Below are 27,486 nucleotides of genomic sequence, written 5' to 3' on the forward strand. Positions count from 1 at the left end.
AGTGGACTGTTGTGTTTCGTTAACACTGCAATCGGGCATCGAATGTAAATAACCATTTAACATGGAAAACATTGGTGACTATTGGTGTTATACATATCTTTGCGAGCTTAACATTGTATGACTTATTGGTCAATATTACTATAATTAAATGACAAAATTTGCAAAAAAATTGGAGAACAAAAGAACATGTTGTGTTGCAGTTGAAGGGTAAGATCAATAACTCTTCCGCACATAAGTAACTTCGAGAATGTAGTGGCATTTGGTACTTTTACGAACTCCTCCAGAAAATGGCATATTCTGGGTCTTTTCCTTTCCATACTAAATCTGCGCTAGTGAACATTACGCAATACCATGGACAGAAATAAACAATGTACGTTGTTGTGCTGTGTGAATTTGGTAAAATATGAATATTCAGTGTATGGATATTTTCTGTATCGACACCCCTTTCGAGTTCTTTGACACAATATTAGAGTTTCCTCACCCTGTATTTCTTTACCCTGTATCGCATATATCTTGATATTCACGAAAACAGTAGAAACCTTTTCATAACCTGTGGTAGCAAACTATCACCTCGTTACTCCATTATATTATTACTACTTTCTTCACTGAAAATTTGATTGAATTAATCATCCACCACAATTGATTAAACCCCGCCCACCGACCGATGGGTAAATTAACTTTTGGTGAACGTATGGGTACGTCGTCTGGCCTAAGTTTTGAAATAATAAGTTTCCACGATAAGCCGCACTGTAATTGTTCGGCCGCGGTGCGTGCTTTACACATTGAAGTTTGACATACTAGTGAAAGAGGTGTGTATCGGAATCAAAAAGACGATATCGTTCTGCGATTATTTCACAGTCCGCTGGGTCTAAAATGGTGGACTGGATCTCTTTAATACTGGTGAAATATGTTGAGAATGAGATTTGTAATGCGGATTATAATTTTAAGCCTTTTCTGGATACTATCCGTGAAGGAATCTAGCGGAGGTAAGTCAAATAGAGTCGAAACGAGTTGGCTAGCATGTATACAGTCATCTGAACCGATAAGGACTGTTGTGTTGACATTACATGGTTTAATTTAGACAAGAGTATGTTATTGCAATACCTTAAGATATATGATATACCTTACGAAATAATATGTACAAATATAAGCTACAGCAACACTTCGGTTATCACAAGAGTCGAATCAACCCAAGGCCAACATCGGTACAATTACTACTATTGTACTATAGCATAGTCTAGTACTGTAGACATATAGCCTAGGTCTAAAGTTAGAACGGCCTTAGCCAAGGTTACTGCAGTGTTGTACAATTAACTTACAAGTCAATCCTGTAGTTTTTATTTTTTGATTCAGAAAAGAACACGTAGGCTAGTCTAATTTACATTCAGTCCAGAATAGTCTAGGCTACCAAGCCTAATTGTGCTATCATTTAGGGCCCAGGCATTAGTACATTTACCTGAAGATTTGTTCAATCTCAATGAAAATTTTGCTAGACCAAGTCCCTACATGAATAGTTTTGGCCCAGCTAGTTCTGGACATACAGTTTGCAACATTATTTTTTATTTTTTGAAGGTCTAACCAACAAGAAACTAGCAAGAAACAATATGTAGTGCTCCTACACAATGTTCATTGAACTTTTTTTCTTCAGATAATTTGGTGGTAAATGAAAAACAATGACATGAGATATGTAGTGAAGTTAAAAGCAAGCAACTCCTTTTGTGCTTCTCTTAATTAAAAATTCAAGGTGAATTGCGGCCAAAAAAAAAAGATTTTGATATATTATAGACCGACAACTGAACACTTCAATCCAGTCCAGGTTGTATGTATATAAGATCCTCCTGCAAGCAGGAACTTGCGAAGAAGCCTCATTGGCTTATCAAAGCCGCAAGCTGACCGAAGTCAGTCTCTCACATTCATATTTAACGTCCATGATTATGAATTGTTAATTGTCAACAACCCTGTAACTGGACGACATACATTAATCTGGGAGTGACTCGAACCGGGGACCTTATGATTGAAAGGCACCGGTGTTAACCACTGAGCTAACACTCCACAGTGTTGTATATCTATACTGCATTTAATAACATCTGAAGCTCATCAATCAAAGTGGCTGGACTATATAGAAAATTAGCTCAATTCCTCAGATCCAATTCAATAATTAATAGAAAAACAAGACTTGTGGCTTGAAATATTAAGATGTTTTCAACTTACAATGCATTATAAAATTTCTCAAGGACATATGATGTTTTTCATCTAGGTGTACTCACTTGGCTTAATATGAACTTCAAAAAACATGGTTTGGTTGAGTTACTAAAACAATTGATTAAAATTAGCTTTTAGAGTAAGCCTGCTCTGAGGAGCCAACCATCAATTCAAATTTAAAGAGCATTCTAGAGTTTTAGCATTTTAAACCTGAATATCTTGGAAACTGGAATAGCTATAGAAAAATACTAGCATTCCAAGTTTTCTATTTTTCTTGGACTAAGTAAATATCAAGACAAGTTTTCTTTTTTTCCTGGACTAACATACATATCAGGACAAAAATGCTGCATATATTTGTATTAAGTTAAATGATGGTACTATTTCCACATTCATATATTCAACAAAGCAAGAATACAATTATAACTCTGAGAAGTCCAAAGTTAACATATACACTAATGCATTCATGAAGAAGATAACTCCGGATTAAAAGAGAAATAATAATATCAAATATCTTAAATCAGTATTGTTTATTTATTACGAAAAATAGGAACATATGTCTTCTTTGTCTCAATGCAGCCTTCATTCATGACGTAAACTAGTTGTTGAATTCTGAACTACTCTACTAACTGAGAATTTTCTCCTTCAGAACAGCCAGGCTCTCCCTTTTTTCTGTACAATGCACATGGAAGCAACCTTTGGTTTCAATTTTGATTTACCCTCTTTGCATGCACCATGCTTGATGATTTATATAACATTATACTGTACAGTAACTGTTTAATCAGGATAGCGCATTTCACTGATGTTTTAAGGATTGGTAGCCCGGTAGGCATTCATATGCCTGAAGGCAAACATGTCATTAGCGTTAATGCTCAATCATGCAAGAACCTGTTGGTGATAAGTCTCAGAAGGGACCTTCTCATCAGTGTTTGATTTGATTATAAACACATGGTTAAAGCAGGGGAGTAACAATTCGACCAGAAACAGTGTCTCTTTCTATCAAAGGAACATTCCTTTATATCCTGTAGCGTGATGGATATCGGCGGGCTTAGTCAGTTGCTACATGGTACTGACATACATGTATTTATGGGGGCAAATAGTGTTTCCAATTTTGTGATATATAATTTCTTTTTCAGTATGCCTTCTAGTGTTCTAGTTTCAGGAGATTTATAAATGACAGTAATCTGTGGATTGGATTCTTTACCTTTAGTGTTGTTAACTAATTCTTTGAGAGACCATGAAGGTCAAATATAATCAATTTCAATTTCCCACATGTGTTTAATCTGTTCGTCTTACAAATTTAATCATCCTTGCCCCGACTATTTTTCAAGATTGCATAATTGTCAACCTGCAGTCTTTAAACACTGATGTTTGTTCCTAGTATTTGATGGTCTCAATTTCTCCTCTCCTGTCAAGAATTATAAATCCATGAGGTTTTGCTCTTTCAATTATAGTTATATTTCAGCATTTCACTAGATTGTGGCATCATGTTAAGTGCAGAGGATCAACACTGTGCAACCAGAGTTTCTCCTATTCACGGAATTGGATTACAGCACATTTAGTTGTCAATTATGTCTATTTGCAATTCTCGTCTATGATTGTATTGCATTTTCAACATACTATATGTTTCCATGGAAATAAGACTGACAATTAATGGTAACCCAGCAACCACTTTACTGAATCAAGAAGACTGTTAACTTGGGATAATACAATGCATGAAGATGTTGCTAGAAGGATAAATTTGAAATTTCAGGAAATTAGCTCTGAGATATGACACTTTTCATTTAATTCCAATACCCAGCGGAATTGTGCATGTGGACGTTTGTTGTACATGTAGTATAAAAAAAACAGTATGTGCTTTGTTGTATGTGTAGACATAACATCACTTGGGACATATTGAGTGGCATTCTTTTTGCCCTTTTATTTGAAATTTAAAACTAAATTTTTAATATGTGAATTAAAGTTGTTTGGATTAGGTAAAATTGAGAATTCCATGCTTCAAATCTACTGTACGTGTCGTCATGTGTTCACTATACATTGCTCATGAAATAAATCAATTATATCTTTGTCCAGTCTTTTTCGGTTACAGTATTGGTGAAAACTGGTATACATGTGGGAGTTTTAAAGGATATAGTACAGCAACAGCTATCATAAATTTTGCCCATAAATTGTCTGTGTTACAACTTAATTGTCAGTATTTCAAAACCACATTTAACATTAGGTACTGTACGTTGCAATGTATTTTGCAAAGGTAGTTGAATGTTTCTAACAGTTTGGTGAACTTGAATGTATCTTGCAATAACAAATCTGAATGATATCAATTAAGGCAGTTGGGGGCCTTGAAACATCTTAAATGATTTGAACAGGATATGGAAATACAAGCTTTTGAGGTACATTCATTGCAAGGCCATGGGTACAATTGAATGAACTATGTTTTAATTCTTGTTCTTAACTTGCAAAAAAAACCCTTTTCCACTGCCATCAAGTAGAATCTTCTATTACTTCATTGCTAAAGCCCAGAATTGCACATGGTTTCTTTGGCTGTGTTCCATAAAATACACATCCATTTTCTAGTAATCAATATTCACAGACATGGACTTATGGCATATTGTGCAATTGTTGAAATCACTGCCAAGTTGTACACACATGTGTCTTGCATGTCATGATGGGAGACTTCTATTTACAGTACCACCTCCATGTTTACAGTTCTAACATTCACTTCTTTTGTTTAAAACCATTCTCAGGAAACTTGTGATAGAGGGGGGGGGGGTCTTTTCAACGGTCTGGTTACAGTGGTTGTATACATACCAAGCAGCTAAACTGGTTACAGATTAACTTTAAAGTGTAGTCCTTTTAGGAAAACAGCTGGGACCTGTAATGTAAGATCGATTGCTACAATCATTGTTTTGGTACAGATTTCCCTTCTTTGTTTCAATTTTATTTGCCCTTAAATTATTCTGGTCTCTTTTGGTCTGCGTTTCATTTATAAGAGAACCTGGACTCCATGAGGATGTAACAAGGCCTATAATTAAAACCATGTGAAATGTTCTTCAGTTATACCGCAGATGCTGGACAGGTTGTTTGCCCCGATAACTTCCACCCAGTTATTTTTTAAGTGAAACCCTCCTTCCTCTTAGAACACTTGAAGGGAGAATTTACGTTAACACTTTGGAAAGCCTCTGTAGACATCTCTGTCAGGTTAAGAGGTCAGGTTTTCTCCCTAGTAGGTATTCATTCACACTCAGGGCAAGGCCTGTGTTTGCCCTCATCCAAGCAGCAAAATTCCTTCCAAAGGGCTGTCCAAATTATCTTCCCAGTGCATAGGGAAACTTGTATAGAGATGTAAGGGCACTGGTTAGATGCAGAAAGACTGCCTGAAATAACAACTACGGTAATTGGATCAAGTCCTGCAGGATAAAATATTATTTGGTGACAGTTGGAATATAAATATAGAATAACTATAAGGCAGGTGCAATATTAAGCACACAAAACACCTAAAACTACTATCCCCCCCCCACCCTCCCCTTCCCAGTTTGGGTAGCAACCTGATCTTTTTAAAATCTACCCTGTAGCATCTCATCATGTCTTCTTCTCATGCAATCTGTGCATGAGAAGTGCAAGTCTGAAATATGATATGTAAAGTTTCATGTTGATGGTCAGCAAACATCTTTCAATATTCGATCACCATGATCATTCATGAATCTTTGCAACAACTTGTGTCTTGTTTCATCTAAGACAGGCAAAATTTTCCTAAAATTTCCTGCTATTGCAAATAAATACTACCGTAGCCTGCATGACCACATGTTCTCTAATTGAAAGTATTTTCGAGGAGTATGCGTTCCAAAAGGCTCTTTTGTTACCAAATCATGGATAAATAATTAACTGAAATTGGAATATATACAGATTCCAACTTGTTCAACAGTTTTCATGCTGCAATGTAACTTAAAACATACACATATAGCACATTGAGGATTTTCACATGCTCCTAATAGTAGGATTTCTGTTAACACATTGGTATGTATGCTCATTGAATCATTGTCATGGTAGAGTAGTTTGTACAGTAGTTTGGGATGTGCAGAAATTAAAAGTTAAAGGTCATATTTAGGGGTACGTCATATGGTATGCGAATATGTGTAAAATGTCCAATTATTTAATTGACTCCATCATAGATGAAAGTGAATCCAAGGCTATACAGTAAAGTTGCTTGTAATGTTACTGACATACTTTAGTGCTGGACCAGCTTTCTTCAATTCATTGGGGTCAAAGTTCATTATCAGTCTTTTGAGGTCATATTATAATGGTTACAAATGTCTTGCCCATGTTGCAGGATTTCATAGTTTAACTAGCCAGACTTATTAATTAGATATCCTAGTTTAAAAGTTGAGTCTGAAGTTTAATCAGTTTTAATTCTTCAAATCAAACCAACTGTTCGGACTGGTGTAATCTCACTTCGAAGCTTGGTAGTACCGTAGTTGGTTGCTTTTGTTGCATATAGTGTCTTGGTCTCCCACCAGTAAATACATACAGTAGAAGCACACAATTTATCATCATTGTACAAAAATTACAAACAGCAACACTAGAGGCTGATTAAAACTTTACTTCACCTGCTTGAAGTGTTTGTGACTCATAAATCAGATGGGTTTTTTCAAAGTAATCTTGTATTTTCCATTATACTTCATGCATGATGCCTGCCTGCCACTCTACATCATTAGTCACTGACAATTTAGTTACACAGTTTATGTAGCATATGGATAAACTACTATACTATAATACTGTGTATGGGTGAAAGCAGAGTAAACTGTTCAATGTTTGTAGGCTGTATTGATTCTAGCATCTAAGTATATACTTGTTATCATCCACAATTATTAATGCAGGTCTGCATATATGTACACACACAAAATAATTTATAAATTGAAGAAACATCACATTCCATATCATTTCTTGATTACTAACTAGTATTTAACGTAACTTGTAGCATTACTCTGTGGTGCATAGATCTCTGTTATCTCAAATTGCAGTATATGTCAATTCAATTTATTGCCCATATGCTCCCCTTCCCAAAGACACAAATGAGAAAAGTAATATTTATTACCAAAAGGAAACTACTGTACTAGTACTGTCCTCATCTGTACACATAACATAAGAAGTAAAACTAGAATATTTTAAGCTCATGCAGTCTGAGTCCACAGTAGCTAGGTCCTTCTGTGTTTCAGTGGACATTGCCATATCCTTTTCTATAATACAGCTTCAACCCCCTCCTCCCCCACCCCCCCACACCCCTTTCTCTGTCAAAAGCTTTACATCGCTTTTTACTTACTCTCTCTCCCCACTTCTATGAACCTTTCTACTTGATTTGTAAGCTTTCTACTTAATTTGTAAGATCATGTTTCCTTTTTCTGTAAAAACTGTGCTTATCCATCCTTTCTGTAAATTATCAACATTCTTTTCTTTTGTAATTTACTCAAGAACATGTCAAAACTCAAACCAACCAAGTAAGATATTTTTGTATATTTTATGGGTTGTAAGTTTACCAAGCTGTTATAAACAAAGACATGATTTACAGATAAATTTCATTTGGCTACCCTGTCAAATACCATCCATTCACCGTTTGCTTGCTGGGTAGTATTTGAGCCTACCAGTCACTGCTTGCTATAAATTATCCATATTCTTTTACATCTGTGCCTTATCCAGTAGGAAATCTCTGCTTGACATTTCATCACCTAGAAAAAAAAAATCCCTACTGTTTTAAATTATTTTGCGGGGCAAAATGACTTTCTTTGTTTGAAGTGGAGCAGAGCAGGTAAAGGAAGAATTATTTTCTTTCTCTCTCTCTCTTCAAGAAAATAGTTTTCTCTGTCCTAGAGGTAGGAAGAGTGATTGGTTCACTAGTATATATACTCTCTTCAGAGCAACAAATAAAAATCTTTTAAAAGAGTAAATTTGTTTAGCTTGTCAAGTAGGTTGTCGAACAGCAGCAGAGGGGGAAAGGTTTATATTGATGAAGAGCGTTGTGAAAACATGCTCTTAGCTTAGTTTTGTGTTTTTCATAGCTTAAACAGTGAATAGAACTCCGTTTCTAATTCTTGTCCACCCTCCAAAAGTTTTATTTACACTGCCTTTACAAGGTGGCATTCTACGCACACCCAGTGTGGTGCGTTGCCATTCTGTGGTGCATTAATTACCATGAGTGTGTTTATACCTTGGTGGATTAACCTCGATTTTACTGTAATTACTTTCAGCAGCTTGCTGCTTACATTACAAGCAGTTTTCTAAAAACTATATGGTGGGTCAGGCTTATCTTACAATCTATTTTCAATAATTGTGTAATGAGCTTATTTTCACGGAATTTGCATTTTTGCAATCTGTTTTACTGTTCACAATTAAGTTGAACTCCTACAATATGGTGTGGGCTAAAATCGTTACCACTGACGATGGCAATTTAAAACTGATACCACTTTGCTGGTTTAAGACCTCAAAATAAGAAAAGAAGGGAAAGAAGTCATTTAAATTGCTTTTCCATATTAAGTTTTCCATCTTATACTCTTTAAGTAAGTAAGTGCTGGTTTTAATTTAATTGCTCTTAATTAAATACTAAGTTTTCCTATCTTTACTCTTTTAAGTATAATTTCCATAAAGTTCCACCAACACCAATTTCATAATTCCAGTGCTTTGTCAGACATTCCATTTCCGGTGTCTCGGATGTTTGCCTGCACCCCCTCTGTCCTCCCTTCGTATCCCCCTCCCCCTGCCTAGTCTATAGTCATCACAAATGCTCATGTTAGGCACTAAATTTAGTCCTCATTTTTCAACATGTAAGAAATGAACATACAGTAAAGTAACACTGTACTTCATACACATTATAATTTGGCAGGGATCAGAGGCATCTTTCAAAGCTATAATTTCCTCACTTGTTCATAACAACTCCCTGTTGAGATCACTGAAGCTGGAAACTAATAAATCTTTGCTTTGAATGCATTTTGTTGGTTGTTTTGTGATCCTACACTACCCAGCGGAAATTTTGTCTTGATTTCTATCCATGCATGCATGGCCAACCTCTCATCAAGAACGGTAAAGCATCAATTGATTTATAACTGGAGTTGATAATTACAAGCCACCATATGGAAGATGAGTGAGATCTTTATAATAATTGCATCATCGATTGATAGCTGCACTGGCTGCTGTTACCTGTAAATAGAAGTTTCAAGTTAAGATGCTTCTCATTTCTCATGTTTCATTCCATGCTAAAGGCAAAAGGAATCGTTGTGGTCATGATGTGTGTGTATATGTGACACCCCCTTGTAAACAATACCTCAAAATGTGTTCATGGCGTTCTAATTCCATCATGAGATGAAGATCAATTAGTCATTTGGGGTCAACATACAGTAGGTCAATACTTGTACTTGATATGAATTAGTTTTATGTGCGTGCAAGAATCTTGCTCTCTTTGAAGGTCAAAACTTGAACATATTCAGTGCAGTGTTATGCAGTATTTTAAAAAATGTCTGGTTAACAGGGTTTGTAAAAGATCACCCGAATACTGCATAAAGATGAGAATCTGTAAGCAGCAAGTACCAACCTGAAGCAAATTTCTGTCGTACCGGTATATGCAGAACAGAGCTCCATATATCACTGTTATATACTGTACCCATGAAGGGAAAATCTTTCATCAACTCAGTCTGTAAGCTTTCCACCCCAAAGCATAACAGTGATGTTGTGCTAAGATTTAAAAGGCAGCTGGACATGTTTTACGATTTTGGAGGCTGTCATCCATTTTGAATTATTTTCCTCACAGGGAGAATGCAGTGCACGAGAGTAGAATACACAGTTATACTCGTAGACATTACAGAACAGTACCAGTCTGGTCTGTGTAATTCTGCATTTGAAACTTGAGTAATTATTGAAAGATGTCTGCAGATGTTCAGACTCATCGATGTGTGATAAAAAAAGGACATCTTACATCATTGAATCAAGGGCATCTGTAATTAATGTTGTTATGGAAAAATTTCATTTTTGGCAAAATTAAATTTCAGTCAACCCTAAAATGTCAGATGAATCGGTAGTTAAGGACATGCCTATACGTTTTGTTATCTGTTAAGTTCTGGTCAATGTGGATATGATCAAGTGTCACTACAGTACATACAATACACCTGTGTTTGTGAACAAGTATTGCCAAGCGAACATTGCATGGTAAAGTGCTGTACACATACAAGCTACATAATGTTGACTTTAGTAGTTTACTGTAAAAAGCGAAGCTGTTTTTCACATATAATTCATACATCAGTATTTCATTTTCATTTCATTTTCATTTATTTGTTTCCACATTCAAAATATATTACACAATAATAGAAGAAAGTGCATGTGGCAAGTGGAGGAGGTCTGAGAAAGCTGAGGCTCTTACGAGGCAGACCCCCCGTACAAAGACAATAAGAAAAGAAAAAAAAGTAATGAACGATGCATGCAATAAAACAAAGGTTGCACACACAATAAACCATGTAACTGTATAGTTTACGTTATATAATATAACATTATACAATTTAAAGAATTATCATATACGTATCATCTACAGGTAAGCACTATCAAGAGCTATCATATTATCATACTACCTTATGCCTAGATGTTATAACATGATGTTGTTATGTACTGCATGCTATCTTTGTTCTAAAACACAACTTTCAGTCATATCACTTGCACATCTTTGCATGCTTAAAAAAACAAAAATTGGTGCAACAGGAGAAAGATGAGGGAATGAAGAGGAGTTGCTGTGAGCAATGAGATGATGCTGCACTCAGTGTTATCATTTCAAAACTCAAACAGTAATTCTTACTCTCTCTGTATTAATGATATTAAAAAAATGGTAAAAACATTGCAATCTTTATATTAGCCATGTTGATATTTGTTACTTCTGGAGCCCCTAAGTATAGTAAGAGAATCATGTACTGTTCCAGTTGGTCGCTTGTTAGGATTAATATAAACCTTTTGCTTGAATCTTATATGCTTTTTTGTTGTTTTGTGTCACTTTCTTGTTTTGTTCCAACTTGAAAAAGATTCTGTTCAATGTGTGTTAAATCTAAGTATCCTTCAAACTATAAGTCTATGGAGAAGACTTAAAAGTATCTCAAACTGTCATCTTTTGTTCTTAACAGTCCAGCCGTTTCTGTTCCTAAGGGATAATCTCTGTCCAGGGGGTTTTCTCTTTGGAATACCTTTACCTTTGTAACTTGTGTCTCCATCTCTAGCAATGGACAGGGAATTCTGAACACCTTTTAAAGTGTCTTTCACTCTCAAAGAGCCTCTGGGGTGTATTACTCACTAGTGCAGATATATATCTACAGCCACTCAGAGCATGAATAATGTTCCTTTCCCGTGGAATGGTGTGTGATGATTAAAACACATTACATTCGCATTTTGTCCATTCTTTGTTGAGCAGTCTAACTGTAGCGTAAGCACTGTGAAAATGAAAAGAGGCCCTCAAAGGTCTGCCTGGCTGAAGAGTCGAATGGACTCTAGCAGTTCTTTGAACGAGAATCAATCGTTTAACATGATGATCGTAAACTTGTTTTGGTATCTTGTTACAGTTGGATTTTGCTGTGAGCAAATATTTGAAGCAATTGCATGAATAGTTCAAATTATTCATATTCATGTATGCCTGTTGTTTTATCAGACCTGTAGTACACGTACAACGGCATGCATATACATGTGAAAAAGTAGAAGTCCTTTTGTATGAGTATTAGTACAAGGCTGTTAGAGTGGGTATTCATAAGTACCTAATTTTACACTAGTGTCCGGAGTACAAAAGTACAAATCCATGAGGATGAGTGTTAGGACAGGCAGCCTAGCTAGAACAGGAGTATGAGTACAATTAAGTCAATCAGGATGAGTGTTAGGACAGGCAGCCTAGCTAGAATAGGAGTATGAGTACAAGTCATATAGGATGAGTGTTAGGACAGGCAGCCTAGCTAGAACAGGAGTATGAGTACAAGTCATATAGGATGAGTGTTAGGACAGGCAGCCTAGCTAGAATATGAGTACGAGTATAAATCCATCAGTATGAGTGTTAGGACAGGCAGCCTAGCTAGAATACTGTAGGAGTACAAGTACTGTACAAATACTTCAGGATGGGTGTTAGAACAAACAACCTTGCTAGAATAGGAGTAAGAGTACAAATCCATCAGTATGAGTGTTAGGACCGGCAGCCTAGCTAGAATACTGTAGGAGTACAAGTACTGTACAAATACTTTAGGATGGGTGTTAGAACAAACAACCTTGCTAGAATAGGAGTATGAGTACAAATCCATGAGGATGAGTGTGAGGACAGGCAGCCTAGCTAGAATACTGTAGGAGTACAAGTACTGTACAAATACTTCAGGATGGGTGTTAGAACAAACAACCTTGCTAGAATAGGAGTATGAGTACAAATCCATGAGGATGAGTGTGAGGACAGGCAGCCTAGCTAGAATATGAGTTCGAGTACAAATCCATCAGTAAGAGTGTTAGGACAGGCAGCCTAGCTAGAATACTGTAGGAGTACAAGTACTGTACAAATACTTCAGGATGGGTGTTAGAACAAACAACCTTGCTAGAATAGGAGTATGAGTACAAATCCATGAGAATGAGTGTTAGGACAGTCAGCCTTGCTAGAACAGGAGTATGAGTATGGACAACATGCTGCAAGTCTGGGTATGAATGAATGCAGTATTCTTCAAAAGGTTGTGTTTGCTGATCAATATTAGATGTAGTTGTTGTCTTCTCCATTCTACATATGCACTCATATCAACCTGCAGTATCTCATGGGTTTTATTAAGTCTTGGTGAAGTTTCTGAAGTCAGCAAGGACCTGGATTCAAGATCTGAATCTGAAAGTGACTAATTAAAGTTGTTGACTACTATTACTGTCTCAATAATGATGTCAGATCTGACGATAATTACCAATTATGTGCTCATTTATAAAGAAAGGTTCATCCGGTGAAGCAAATAACATGGAGATCTTCCGGTCTAGTTAGCTTAATTGTTTCCCTGTGTGAGGAGAATTGGTACAGTAAGCAAAGTATTAGCAAATGATACTTTTTTCAAAGCATTATTTCTTGTACAATTGATCACAATGACTGGGGATGGTTTATGCTCCAGTTGTGAAGCTAAAAGTCACAGCTCTGTTGGATGCATGCTCCAGCGAGTCCTGCAGACATTCTTTAGACCATACTCTATGTGGGGATTAGAAAGCACACTCTACTGTAACACTTATATTCAGACAAAAGAGAGAGTGGTGGCCTCGACCAGGAAAAGCATCAACACGGGTGGCAGCGTCCAAAAAGTTATCATTATTTGTAAACTAGATGATGAGAGTGCATGGGTATAGATGAGACATGTAAGAAGCATAGTCAATACATACTCAAACCGGGCAATTCTTAGGAATCTCCTGTCAGCCATTTTAATGCACAAGATTTTATGCCACTTAGTTTACCCAATGCTATATGGGATCATATATATTGTTGTCATAGTGCCTGTGTCTTTGATCTGAACAATAAATGATTCTCAATGGAGAGGCTTTGGTTGAGAATTTAACATAGCTCTGTAGTCTTTTACTACAAGCAATTATCTAAGCTTAACATGGTAATATAGTAGGTGATGAGTATTCTCTTGTGTCAATGATTGAATAAATTATTGAATGCCCCTTCTCACTCAACGGCAGGTAAAAGTTATAAAAATTCAAATTGACCCTATTATTCACGGTACACTCACTCTCTCCCAGTAGCTTTGAAAATCTTGGTTGTTGTTGTTGCCTGCTAGATTTAAACGGAGAGTTTCTGACCTTCCGTTATGAAAGAATGGTATGTCTTTGGCTGTCAACGTGTGTAAATAGCATTTCCAAGTAATGGTATAGACATGTGTCATAGAATGGTAATTACTCGTTAGCGGTTTGGTATACAATATACCTCCTCCACTGCATTAAGACACAGAGGGGTTCCAGTTGTCAGGTGAAATTGATTGTTTCCTACTGGCATGCTTCAAGACCTTACTCAACAGGGCAATGTAAATTTAAGTTTAATGAGTATGAATTAGTTAGTATCACACTGTGGATAAAATGAATCACTTGCTGCCATGTCATATTAATCATCTTGCTATTGGGTTCCAATTACTAATTTAAATGCGTACTTGATACTAGGAGTAATTAGCAGACTATATAATACATATCCTTTTGCTGCTCATGAATACTGATGTGCATCATGTATTAATAACCCTTTATCTATAAATATAATTATATATATTTCGTATAAATATATGGCACATCATGAGATTTCACAGTATAGTAACCACTTTATAAACATTCATATTAATGGAAGCCTACTCCTCTCCCTTTTCTCCCACCTCACTCTCCCTTCCACCTACTCTTCTCATTCCCCTACCATCAGCTTTCTACCCGATCCTCCCCTCCGCTCCCATTTTCCCTACTACCTCTCCCATTCCCCTCCTCCTGTCTTCAACTACCCACCTCTCTAAAAGGAAGCTATTGTACTGTAGAGACCATCTATGTACAGCAAGTAGTGAATTGAGAAGAAGCAAGAGATGGTAATCGACAGTAAATGGCTGGACCAGGGGGGGGGGGGGGGAAGGATGAGGAAAGAGTGCAGTGTTTCTATAAGGTTTACCAGTTTGGGACTAGTGTGGTTGTTATAGTATGGCATCAGCTTTGTACAAGTGGGACTTTGTTCGTAGGAATAATGTTATGAGTTTTGTGAACTGATGCCTCACCATGCTAGCCCACGCAGGGAATAAGTTTATAAGTGATTTTCTCACATTGGGTAGCAGTGTTTCTTGTACAGTACCGAAAATGATGGGGGTACACCCCTCAGTCCGACAAGTTTTCAGTCCGACAAGTTTTCAGTCCGAAAATGAAATACACGTTTTCAGTCCGAAAATGAAATACACGTTTTCAGTCCGAAAATGAAATACACGTTTTCAGTCTGAAAATGAGATACACGTTTTCAGTTGGGGAATGAAAGCATGCAGTTTTAATGCCATAATATCACCAATAAACGGTGACAGCCCCAACTGATAGTAAAGAAATTGATTGAATCTTTCGTATTAAGTCTCACATCACCGGCCTCAACAAAGATTTGGGACCCATTAACAACTATCAGTTCTACAAACATATGTAATCCGTTCTTTGCTCCTTAATCCGCTTCCTGTATAGTCATGGTTTATTTGGTTCTAATTCCATCGATGCAATTTACACTTATACCTAGCGTCAGGGGGACCGAAAATTCCAATGTATTTTCTAAAACGTTATTCCTTATTCGTCAATTATGAGTCAGTGTCAGTGGAGAAGAGTGTTGGCATGGTTGTGAAGTCAAAGCGACTTAGTGATTTCTGCTGAATTGAGCAGAAGTTTTAGAAAACCGGATTATTTTAATCCATGTCGGATTGTTTTAATCCGATTCCGGATTAAATATTATAATATATATTTATAATAATATATAGGCCTATATATATAATAAACAGTATATATATATATATATATGATAATATAATAATATAGGCCTATATATATAATGAACAGTATATATTTAAGCTCCGACTAAGAACGGGGATTTTATTTTCGGACTGAGAACGTGTCGGAATGAAAACTCGTTTTTTCGGACTGAAAACGTGTATTTTATTTTCGGACTGAAAACGTGTATTTTATTTTCGGACTGAAAACGTGTCGGACTGAAAACTCATTTTTTCGGACTGAGAACGTGGATTTTATTTTTGGACTGAAAACATGTCGAACTGACAACGTGTACCCAAATTATGTACTGGTTCTGTGACCAAGACTGTTATACAGTACATCTTTGCACTTGTGTAGCAACTTGTCCATTTTACATAGCGGTTTCCCTTTGCTGTTTCAACACTGGATAAAAAATATTCCCTGCTCTACTGTATATATACAGTATATGTACAGTAAATAATTAACGTATTTTACAAAAGTAGTAAACTTAGTTAATCGTTCAGAATATTTCAATGTTGGGTAATTTGTTATATTTAGGATTGCAAAACTTGCAGATAATATTGAAGTTGTTTTGTCACTCACTTAATTCATTTTCATTTTGTCACCCTTTCCAAATCTCAGCCTTTGTAAAGCCACGTTTTAGGCACCTTGCCAGCAGCCTCTACCCCTGGGATTACAGCAACTTCTTTAGTTATTTGTACTCCCAGAATAAAAGAACTGCTTTTGGTTTCATTTCCTCCTTCATTGTTACTCTTAGGTCCCTGGCTGATCAAATTCCAAAGAAGGTGTTAAAGTAGTCTTAAAAAATTTCCTGAGAGTAGCTGACAAAATAGTTCTGAGAGGAAAAAGGGAAAAAAAAAAACATGCTGCACAGCAAGTTGTGTGGTTTTACTTTGGAAAGCTCTTCCTTCCATTTAATGATCTTTGTTCGGAGGAATTGATGTATACAAAATTAATATAAAATAAGAGTATGTTTCACATCAGCAAATTGTCATCAATCATAGAGAGGAGTAATTAAAAGCCTTGTCAAGTTGATGGGCAAAAGAAGTCATCACCTTCAAAGGTTTTAAACTACTCTCTATTACTCACTCAATGTTTGTCCATTAAGGTTCATTGTACTGGTATGGTGCATGGTGTATCTTGGCTTCTTACTAACCAAGGCACCGTACAGTTCAGTCTTTGCGGTTGTTTCTGGATAAGGAAGCATCTTTTATATATTTTTTTAAAATTTTTTTTTTTGCCTTTCATCTTGTTATTCTTGTTATTATTATTTTATTGTTATGTATGTATGTATAAATTGTATTTATGCTATTTATATTAGAATAAAGGAAACTGAAAACTGTTTGACAAACTCTGGTGAAAGCGGGAAAAAGGGAAACTTCCTTGTCATTGGTGTAGCTTGTATTTTTCCAGTTACTATGAGAAAAAAAATTCACATCAATATGTTTCATCTGAAGCATTTACTGTGTTAAAATTTCAGCAGATATAACCACATATTTTTAACCAGTTATGTATACTCTATAGTATACAACAAAGCCCATGCATACCACTCAGGTTTCCATCTGGTATCTGGGTATATAGCTTCTTACCAGTCACTAGTACAATAAAATAAGACTTCATTGATACCTTTTCTGCTGAAACTAGGTAGCATTTGTTTCAATCCCGTCATTCATACAAAATTGAAAATGTATTCTTTAATTAACGAGTTGCTTTACTTTCCTTTTAAACAGGTTATTATTACACTTGAATATTCTATAAAGCCTTTATGTAGTTTACCATCTGTTTTTACTTTTCTTTTTGCCTTGCCCAACTGTCATTTATTTACAGATATTTAGTTAAAGAAGGGAATCCAAGTTAGGAGAAATTGGCATGTAAATATTAAAGCAAATATTCAGGTAATACCTCACATATGATATGTTTACTCTGCAAATAGTCGTTGCCAGGGAAAGTCAATAATTTCTAATAGCTGGAGTTAAAGTACCGTCCAAACAGATCTTGTTTTTACAACATGTATGCAATAAGTAATGACTACGCTGAAAAGGTTTGCTCCCATAGATACATTCTTTGTAACAGCTAACTGATCAATTAAACAGGTCGGCCGCTATGATCGTCTTGAGCGCACTGATGCGAAAGTGATTATTCGACTGGGGAAGGTGTGACGTACATGTAACCAACCTGCGTGAGAGCCCGCATCAGATTAAAGAAGTAATTTAACGATCAATACTCCTTCATGCAAAACAAAAAGCGGGAAGATTTTTGATAAGAGACAGGATTGATTGAACAATTAGATGCACAGTAAAGGCCCCTTTCAAGGAATATTGCCAGAGATCTGAATTTGAGTTAAAACTTTACGCACAGGAGTAGGCTTTCAAGCAGCTTCTTCGATGTTGGCTTGCATTTACAGCATAAAGTCTCTTGTCAGACACCATATATTTATCTTGCTCCCTCACTTACCTGTTTCCTCATAACATCAGCACTCTTGTTCCTACCGTGTCATAAGTGAACTAGTATCCCTATTAGCAAAGTATGCCTGATAGAAATGTGAGTAGTGTGAAGCTCATGCCTTGCAGATTTCATCAGAGTAAATGAGTGAAGGGGAGGGGGGAGGGGAGGGGAGGGATTTGAGCTTCCAATGCATTTCGCGAAATAAATTTTGAACATATGAGTTGATCCTATGGAGACCCATTTATGATGCGTCCTCTACATTGTGTGTAGCCGTACTGTATTACAGAGGACATACTGTATTTCAAGCATAATGTATTTTGTTTCTCTGATAAACTAAAGATATCCTATCCAAAAGGACCTTCCCAAATCATGAACAGATTTACTGTAACATTGGGTAATAACAGACCTAAATGTCAGCTATCTCACTTTCTATGCTTATTCCAATTTTTTTCAGATTTTTATTAATGTAAAGCCAACCTCAATATTGTTATTATCAGGTCCACTGCTATAAATACCTTTCCTTTTGCAACAGTAGGACAGAAGATGAGAGCGTATCACAGTAATTTTGTGTCTAAACATGAAGGCACGGCATAAAGAGGATAGAAAAACATTCTTTGAATGTTCGGCATCAGACTTTTGATAAGAATTGTCTCAGGGCAGAAATGCTTGCACACAGATTTCACGAATCCAAATAAGCAGCCGTCCCTCCTAATCCCTTTACAGTCGCCATCAAATTGTGATTATTGCCATTTTGTTCAACTTTTGAACTGAATAGTCTTTTTTTTCAAAAACAGACCATGTACATTATCCAGAGGCTATTTGTGTGGTGATAATATGGTTGATGAACTCATATCCTCTGGAATATTTTACTTTTTGTGTTTGTTCAGACAAGACCCTCAACCAGATTTGTGTTTTCTGGAAATGAAACTAATTTCTTTCTGTAGGTTTATTTTGACAGTGGTTGTGTCCTTCAACTACAAGTTTTTATATATCCAAATAACAAATCCACATACATTTGTGTGATTTAGGGATTTTGATTCATAGAGGTTGTCTTTGTGCTCCATAGGCAGTATATACTTGTATGCATGCTTAAAGCAGCATGTCACATTGGGTTGAAAGTTAGTGTACCTCTCAAGGAGCCATGTAATGCCCTCGCTGTATTTTTGAGTTGGGCTCAGGAAATAATTTTTCCAGTATTACAAACTGGTCAAACTGCATCTACAACACAGAAGCCACAGTATTATATAAGGGAAAAAGTTCATAGCCTTCAAAGCTGCTAGTAAAATTGGAACACTATAATTCACTGGAATTGTAAATTGTCACAGATTTATATGATATCTGCTGTTTCTTCAACTTATTGAATTTTTTACATCAGAATACCAGAACTAGTATTAATGTTTTCCAGAAGAGAATACAATCACTTAATCACATTTTCAATGACGCATTGATCTTTTTGAACAAACAGCTATGCTTTTTTGAAAATTGTTAAAATGTAAGTTCAAGGAAAAAGCTCTCAACAAGTAAACTTGCACCAAAGCTGCTAGTAAATTAGAACACTAAATAATTCACTGGGGTTGTAAATTGTAACTATGACCAAGCCAGGTAATACTCACACAGTCCTTCAATCTATTAATTAAGATGTGTAATTGACAGCTCCTCGATAGTCAATTTAAAACCATTTAGCCCTATAAAGGAGAGTGTCTCTTGCAAATTAAATGTTCTGTATAAATGCTGTGTTGTTTTATTTATGATTCCTGGTGCAAGTTTACTTGTTGAGAGATTTTTCCTTGAACTTACATTTTAACACTTTTCAAAAAAAACATACTAAGCTGCTTGTTCAAAAAGATCAGTGTGTCATTGAAAACATTGACAACATTCAAGCTAGTTCTGGTTTTCTGATTTAAGAAATTCAATAAGTTGAAGAAATAGCAGATATCAGAAACAGGTAAATCTGATCAAAAGATATTCATAAATCAGCATTTTCACCGAACATGCCCCAGTTAAACTAATAGACACTCGTCCACTTTTACCTTCCTGAAGTGACACGCGCTATTAGACTTGTGTAGGAATTTAACTAGTCAAATGTCATTTTTGTCTGTATTTCTTTTATACACGTGACGTCGGAATCATATGAGTCACTTTATGCTATTTGGTGTTGCTTCACTCCAACACGCTGTTTATTCATCACAGTCAATTTAATGTGATCAATCTTGACAGACATTAGTATGCTCGGCGTTTCAAACATTTGTTGAAGCTGCAACATCTTTGACAAAACGTTCAGCAAGAATTCCAAGATGATGGCATTGTGTTACAAAATGACATTAGATATTTGGAGAAACGTGTTCTGCATTCTTGATATCAACTAGTGCCTTTGTTCTATGCTGACACACAGTATGTCAGTAATTTCTACATTAATTAACATGTAGCGTGATTGAGGCAGTCTGACAGCTAATCTGATTTTTCTATGCATGAATGAGTGCATTAAATGTGGCAGAATGGTTTTACTTTGGAGAAACCATATCGGTATTACACTAGATAAATGGAAACCAATTAATGGACAGTTTACTAGGTACTGTAGGGGGCTTGGGGTTGGGTGGATAGGCTGAGCTTACCTTACAATCCTATATATAATTTACTTAACTTACATTATATGTGTAAGTACTTTGAGTACTGTTGAGATGTTTAGGAACATCCATTGTTAACTTAGGTTCCTGGCTTACCTGTCTCCTCACAACATCACTCTCTCTCTACTGTGTCTAGAGCAGGGGTTCCCTAACTGGGGTGCATGAATCCCCAGGGAGTGCGTGAGTCCATCCAAGGGGGTTCGTGAGACCGTTTCTGAACGTCAAAAGTAGAATACTTTTTGTTATCATAGAATTTAGTAATGTACAAAAGTCATACCTATCGACACACTCTTTTGCGTTCCATAAGCATATGTTACCATATGTAGTACCGTACCAGGCATGTGATACTTGATCTTTAACGAAGCACGGTTATGCGTATTATAGTATAATACTGACTCAGATCGTGACTCGAAAAGATTGGGGTTCGTGGACAACTCTGACATCCACAGGGGGTTCGTGGGGGGGATAAAGTTAGGGTAACCCTGGTCTAGAGTGAACTTGTGACCTTTTTTCCATATGTTTTATTCAGGTTGGGTGCATCTTTGTTTAAATCGAGACATCAGCCTTAAGTAAAGTTAATAAAGGTGATCTTCCATCACTCAATATAAATTGTACATTTTTGTTTGTTATAAAGCTGTGTATGTTTTTACTGTCCTCTAAATGTTCTTCTCTCCTCTTATTCACAGTCTCCTTCTATGGCAGCAGTTACTTAAAGTTACCACTTCAGGGCACCAGTCTCGCCAGACGTCTTTCAGAGATAGAGGTGGAGTTTAAGACGAGCAGAAGCAAAGGACTTCTTCTAGTTGCCATTGGGTCAGAGGATCACTTATTACTCAGACTGAGGCGAGGCCAGGTCCAAGCAGAGCTCCGTCAAGGAACGACCAACCCTCTGCTGATCACTTCCAAGCCACGACCTAAGTTCAGCGACTTGCAGTGGCACAGGATCCGGTTATCGGTATTGGAGAACAGCGTGCAATTATATGTCGATGACATTCTGCATAAGGAAGCCTCTCTGCCGTCGAGATTCGCTGCCTTGTCGACCACGTTGGCTCTCTACATCGGTGGCAAGGGTCTTGAAGACGAGTTGGAATTCCTGACAGGTTATGACGTACCCTACCGTGGATGTATGCAGAACGTCTACGTCAATAGCAAGAGAGTCTTGAACATCATCCAGAGAAACAACAATGCAATCATTGGAGAAGTCACATGGGATTGCAGTCCAGAGTTTGAGGCCAACAGGGACGACCCGTTCAGTTTTGTGAAAGACACTTCTTTCATTTCATTCCAGAAATGGTTGATGAGAACACATGGTAGCATACAATTTTGGTTGAGAACTTCTTCACAGAGTGGCCTTTTGCTCTTCAATCATGGAAAGGGAGGTAGTTTTTTCGCCACAGAGCTCTGGAAGGGAAGGTTACGGATTCTTTTCAACGGGGGAGGAGACACTTCTGGCATCTTGTCTTCCGTCAGCCTAGATGATGGCAAGTGGCATTTTCTGAAATTGTCTGTATCGCAAAGAGAGTTAGAAATTAGTATCGATTTGGATCCAGAGACATTTCCTCTTGATGAAGCATTAAGTTTCAGCTTTACCGGTTACTTGTATATCGGTGGGGTTGTTCATCGTGCAAGACAGCAGGCAGTTACGGTAGGTCTCCACTCCATCGTTCATCCAACATCTGGGGGTTCCTTTGAAGGCTGCATGCGTGACATCGAACTGGACAATGAGCAGTTAACGTTAGGTGATACTCAAGTCACTCATGGGATCGAAGTAGGTTGTGTGTACCAGTTTCCTTGTTCTGATCAACCATGCGTTAACAGGAACGATGTTTGTCACGACATCGGCATCTCCGAGTATGAATGCGTATGTCCGTCCTGTCAAGTAGTGACCCCTCCGACCAATAAAAGCTCATCATTACCGTCGCTAGATCCCACCGCTGCCACCGATGTAGTCAGGGAGGATGCACGACCACTTTATATGGTCAGCCCACTCTCTGTCAGTGAGGGTAGTGGCGCTCTCCTGACCATTGTAAATATACGATTAAACTTTAATTTAGATGACATGGACTTGCGAGAGTCCCAACTTATTTTCCGGATGGTCCAGCTAGCCAGGTATGGGAGAGTCGAAATAGACATACCAGGGCGACAGGATTCGGATAGATTTACCCTGCTCGATCTGATAGGGAGAAAGATAAGTTACATTCATGATGGATCGGAAAACTTTAGTGACTTGATAGCATTTGAGATGTCTGTGCTAGGAAGAAGAAGTGGAGTTCCATCCAGACTTAGAAGCGGTATCACGATACAACTTCCCGTGGAGATTGTGCCAGTCAATGACCCCCCGTTTCTGGTTATTGCTGAAGATAATTCTCTTAGAATTATTTCCATGACCAGGCGACAGATCACTCCAGAGTTTCTGACAGCCGAAGACCCTGATACTTCACCTGAAGATCTTGTGTTTACAATAATAAGTCAACCAAATGGAGTTGGACAGTTTGAACTTGATGATGATGATGATGTTGTCACCTCATTCACTCAAGCAGATGTAAACGAGGGAGAACTATTCTATGTCCACACAGGCCCGCAGCAGAAGTCGAGAATTGTCCTCCGAGTGTCAGATGGCATGGAACGGAGTGATATCCAATCGCTTCGGATCGAAGCGATGCCGTTGACACTAAGGCTTCAAAATTCATCTCAACTCATGATCAATCCTCAGAGATCCCAGCTGATCTTGCCGAAGCATTTGCAAGTGGTAACGAATGACCCAGACGATGAATTTGATGTCACTTTCAGAGTTGTTTCTCCCACACGATTTGGTGATATTCAAAAATTGGATAGAGATAGCAATAACTGGTTTAGTATCACCACTTTTCTCCAAAGAGATATCGACCAACATTTATTACGTTACATCGCTTCAAGTGCTAATGGCCACACATCAGTCGTCGACGATGAGGTCATTCTGACCGCAAGCAGTGGGGATGCTTCCATTGATGTAATATCTCTGCAGATTCAAATTGTGGTCACAAGCATTCTTATCAGGCATAATACTGGCCTAATATTAGACAGTGTTAGACATGCAATAATATCTGATTCAAACTTGACAGTTATTGCAGAGAACCCTCTTTTGGACCTACCCATGTCTATCAATATATTGAGGATTCCAATGAAAGGGGATATGTTCTTACATCCTAATACAAAGCTTACTGAGGGAAGCAACTTTACAGTGGATGACTTGAAGGATAATCTAGTCAGTTATCAGGTGCACCCCCAGTATCAAGAAGGTTTCAACGATTCCTTCCTCTTTCAAGCTGTTTTACCCAACGCTGAGAGTGAAATACAAGTGTTCAACATCACTTTCATTCCAGACCTTCAACAGCTGACTGTCATCAATGAGGGCGTAATAGTCTCTGAAGGTGGCAGTGCGATAATTGACCAGGATAGCTTGTTCATTTCCTCAAAAGCTACAGACGAATTTACATTCACTGTGACCAAGTTTCCAGCTCATGGTAACTTACAGTTGTATGATGGATCTAATGTGAGAAACAGAAACGTCAGCTCCTTTCTCAGCTTTGACTTGAAATCGAGGTCTCTCAGATACCAACATGATGATTCAGAATCCACGCTGGACGAGTTTTCATTAGACGTCCGCTCCACTTACATCGACAGATTCGGGGAGCGTAAGAGCCTACACTACAACACAACATTTAATGTTAGTATCCAACTACAGAATGACAATGTCCCTCTGAGAGTAGTTGACAAAGTCTTTAAGGTTCTTAAGAATGGTAAAACTCCACTCACAGATATGGATCTCAGTTACCATGACAACGACTCAGACTTTGACGATGCTGATATTTTTTACCAAAGGCTAACAATTCGGAACGGTGATATCGTGAGCGCTGACGACGAAAGTCAGAGAGTATTAAGGTTTACTCAGAGAGATCTCACGGAGGGCAATCTCATCTTCAAGCATCGTGGAGATATACTCAGTACAAGGGTGACATTTTTTGTCTTTGATAATGACAGGAGTAACCTTCAGAGTGCTTTCCTACAAATAGAAGCCTACGAACCGTACCTTCAGGTTGTCAATAACACTGGCATCGAGGTGCAAAAAGGAAGTCGGAAGGTAATTAACGCCAGTACTCTGAGCACCGAGAGCAATCTAAAGATTCGTGAGCACAGTATCATTTATCTGGTAACATCCCCTCCTAGACACGGACAGATCATGCGGTACGATGAATCTGTACTTCAGTTTACTCAGGAAGACATCCAGACGGGGATAATTTCTTACATTAGTTCCAACGACTCTTCGTCAAGTATTCATGACTCTTTCAACTTCACCGTTCAGGGCAGAGACCTTGCAACCAATGGCACATTTGCAATAAGAATTTATCTGTCCAGCACTCAAACTCTTCCTACGTTGGTTCAAAATGAGACGCTCTATGTAGAAGAAGGGAAGATGGCTCTTATTCCAAAATCATCTCTGAAAGTGTCTCACCCTAATCATCCAATGTCAGAGATCAGCTATATCGTTAGTAAACCTCCACGGTTTGGCTTCTTAGAGTTGAACCCTTCTGCTTTGATAGATATTATGAACCAAGACAGAAATGGTAACTTATCCACGGAAGAAGCCCCTATCACACTTTCAAGATTTACTCAGTTGGATATTAATAGAAAGAGATTGGTTTATGTTCAGACTATCTCCGACCAATCACAGGATACGATAGTCTTCAATGTAACCAACGGTTACACCACCATAACTAATGTTACCCTTCGGATTGAGATTGTTCCCGATACGATTCCAGTCGAAATTCAGAATATGACAGTGGAGGAAGGAATGTCCAAAGTGATTCTCTCTGAAAGGATCAATGTATCCCATCCATATTACAGAGGGCAAGATTTTGACATCTTCATCGTAACTCCTCCGAGATACGGGATCATAGAGATGGTGAACTCAAAGGGAATACCTTTGGCATCATTCACCACCAAAGATATTCGAAACGAGTTTGTATATTACGTCCACAATGGGAGTGAGAGCCTTCACGACAGTTTTGAATTTATTTTGAACTCAACAAGTCTAAAGAAAGAGAGTGATCTGATGTGGATGCACATTTCTGTGACCCCTGTTAATGACATTCCACCATTTGTAAGCACCAACAAAAACCTAATGGCTATCACCAATGCCAGAACCGTCATCACCACAGCGTCATTGAGTGCAGAGGATGCTGATTCATCAGATGACGAAATTGTCTTCCTCATCACTGTACCGACCAATGGGAAGGTCGTTCTTGGTCGTGATTCTTTTAGGGCTGTGTCAAAGTTCACTCAGGCAGACTTGGAAGTATCTCAGGTTTTCTTCATTCATTCAGGTAGGTGTTTTTTTTTCTTCTAATTTCTTTCGAGTGTTTACGGTGGCAGTATAATTCTGTTTTATTGGCTTGTAAATAGAGTTAATGAAATAATAAAAAAAATCAACACTAATTAAGGAAAGGATCAAGTTTCTCAAGTTAAGTTGGTAGTGCCCTCCCATTCACCCATTTCATCCCCATCCTCTAAGTTGTCCACTGATGCATGCTACATTAGATGCTGTGGCTGATTGTGACAAGGGAACAAGTCTGTTTGAGCTGTGCAAAAGTTTGAAAAATTAAACCCTAAAATGTGACAATTGATATAATGGCTAGGCAGATTAAGAAGATATTTATATGTCTGGCAGGGAGGGGGGAGGTGTATTTAAATTTAGAGGGTAATGGATATAGAATGAACTAGGTTGCATATTTAAATCTGCTTTTTGGTAAATTTTAGGCAAGACTCAAATATTAACATCCAGTAACACTGCGGTTCATCAGCTGCACTTTTTTCAAGGTTCATTTCAAGTAGTGAAAATAAAGTGTAAAAGAATGAAAGATCCTGATTTTCTAAATATTACATATTGGAACATATCAATCAGCTACATAAATATTTTCGAAAAGTGACAAATCGCTGGAGAGTGTCTCTGTTTGATCAATTGCAGTCTTGTCTTGAGTAAAATTAGAAAGGTTCGGTAAACTTGTTGACAAAGTGTGGAAAAACTTGCTTGAAGGGATATTAGTTTCAAACATCTGATGTTACAGTTATTAAGCTTAAAGGTAGTTTGTGGTCATAAATATGGCTGGAAGGTGATTTAACACTCCAAACAACTTGTCCCAAATTACAAAATTACATTTATTTCTGATAAGTCAAACTTTCCTCCTACTGTCAATCCAGTCTTTTAAAGTTAACTTAGCACTGTAATCTTTAGTGAACAAAGTGAGAAGATCTCTGTGTGTCACCCTAAGAAAGAAATCTAATTCATTAATTACCAGCTCATTAATCTTCATTTTGTTTTAGTAAATTTAGAAGGGTGTCTTAGATATTGATTGTAGTATTATTTGGAATGATACTTTGATAGCTGTTGAAATAAATAAGTCAGAAAGTTGCAACAAAATGCAGCTGCATCAAGATCATTTAGTAGCAGTTGGTAGAGTTATGTTTGAGGTTTCTGTTAAAGCAACAGCGAGTTGTAATAAGACATGGGACACAATTCTATCCCCTTTAATACAGCCTCCCACAGTGAGTCACAGAAATGGATTTGACAGCTGAGAGCATTCCAATGGTTTGCATACCATCTTGCATCCAATTGGCTATTCAGTTCTAAATAAGCACAAAAAATACTTGAAATGAAGCAAGATCATACCTAGATTTCTTGTGTTGCATGGAAGTA

At 37.4% G+C, this 27,486-nt stretch overlaps 1 protein-coding gene across 1 annotated transcript in view; it reads left to right on the plus strand.

The window, feature by feature from the left end:
- The first annotated feature begins 730 nt into the window (after positions 1-730).
- LOC139978353 (chondroitin sulfate proteoglycan 4-like) overlaps positions 731-27,486 on the plus strand; it is a 33,215-nt gene continuing 6,459 nt past the window's right edge. The window contains exons 1-2 of the mRNA XM_071988485.1: positions 731-986; positions 21,440-26,116. Of these exons, the coding sequence (XP_071844586.1) occupies positions 908-986; positions 21,440-26,116 (4,756 nt within the window). The 5' untranslated portion in view covers positions 731-907. The remainder of the gene's footprint in view (positions 987-21,439; positions 26,117-27,486) is intronic.

The sequence above is a fragment of the Apostichopus japonicus genome, chromosome 13, assembly GCF_037975245.1.
Source record: "Apostichopus japonicus isolate 1M-3 chromosome 13, ASM3797524v1, whole genome shotgun sequence".
Taxonomy (NCBI): domain Eukaryota; kingdom Metazoa; phylum Echinodermata; class Holothuroidea; order Aspidochirotida; family Stichopodidae; genus Apostichopus; species Apostichopus japonicus.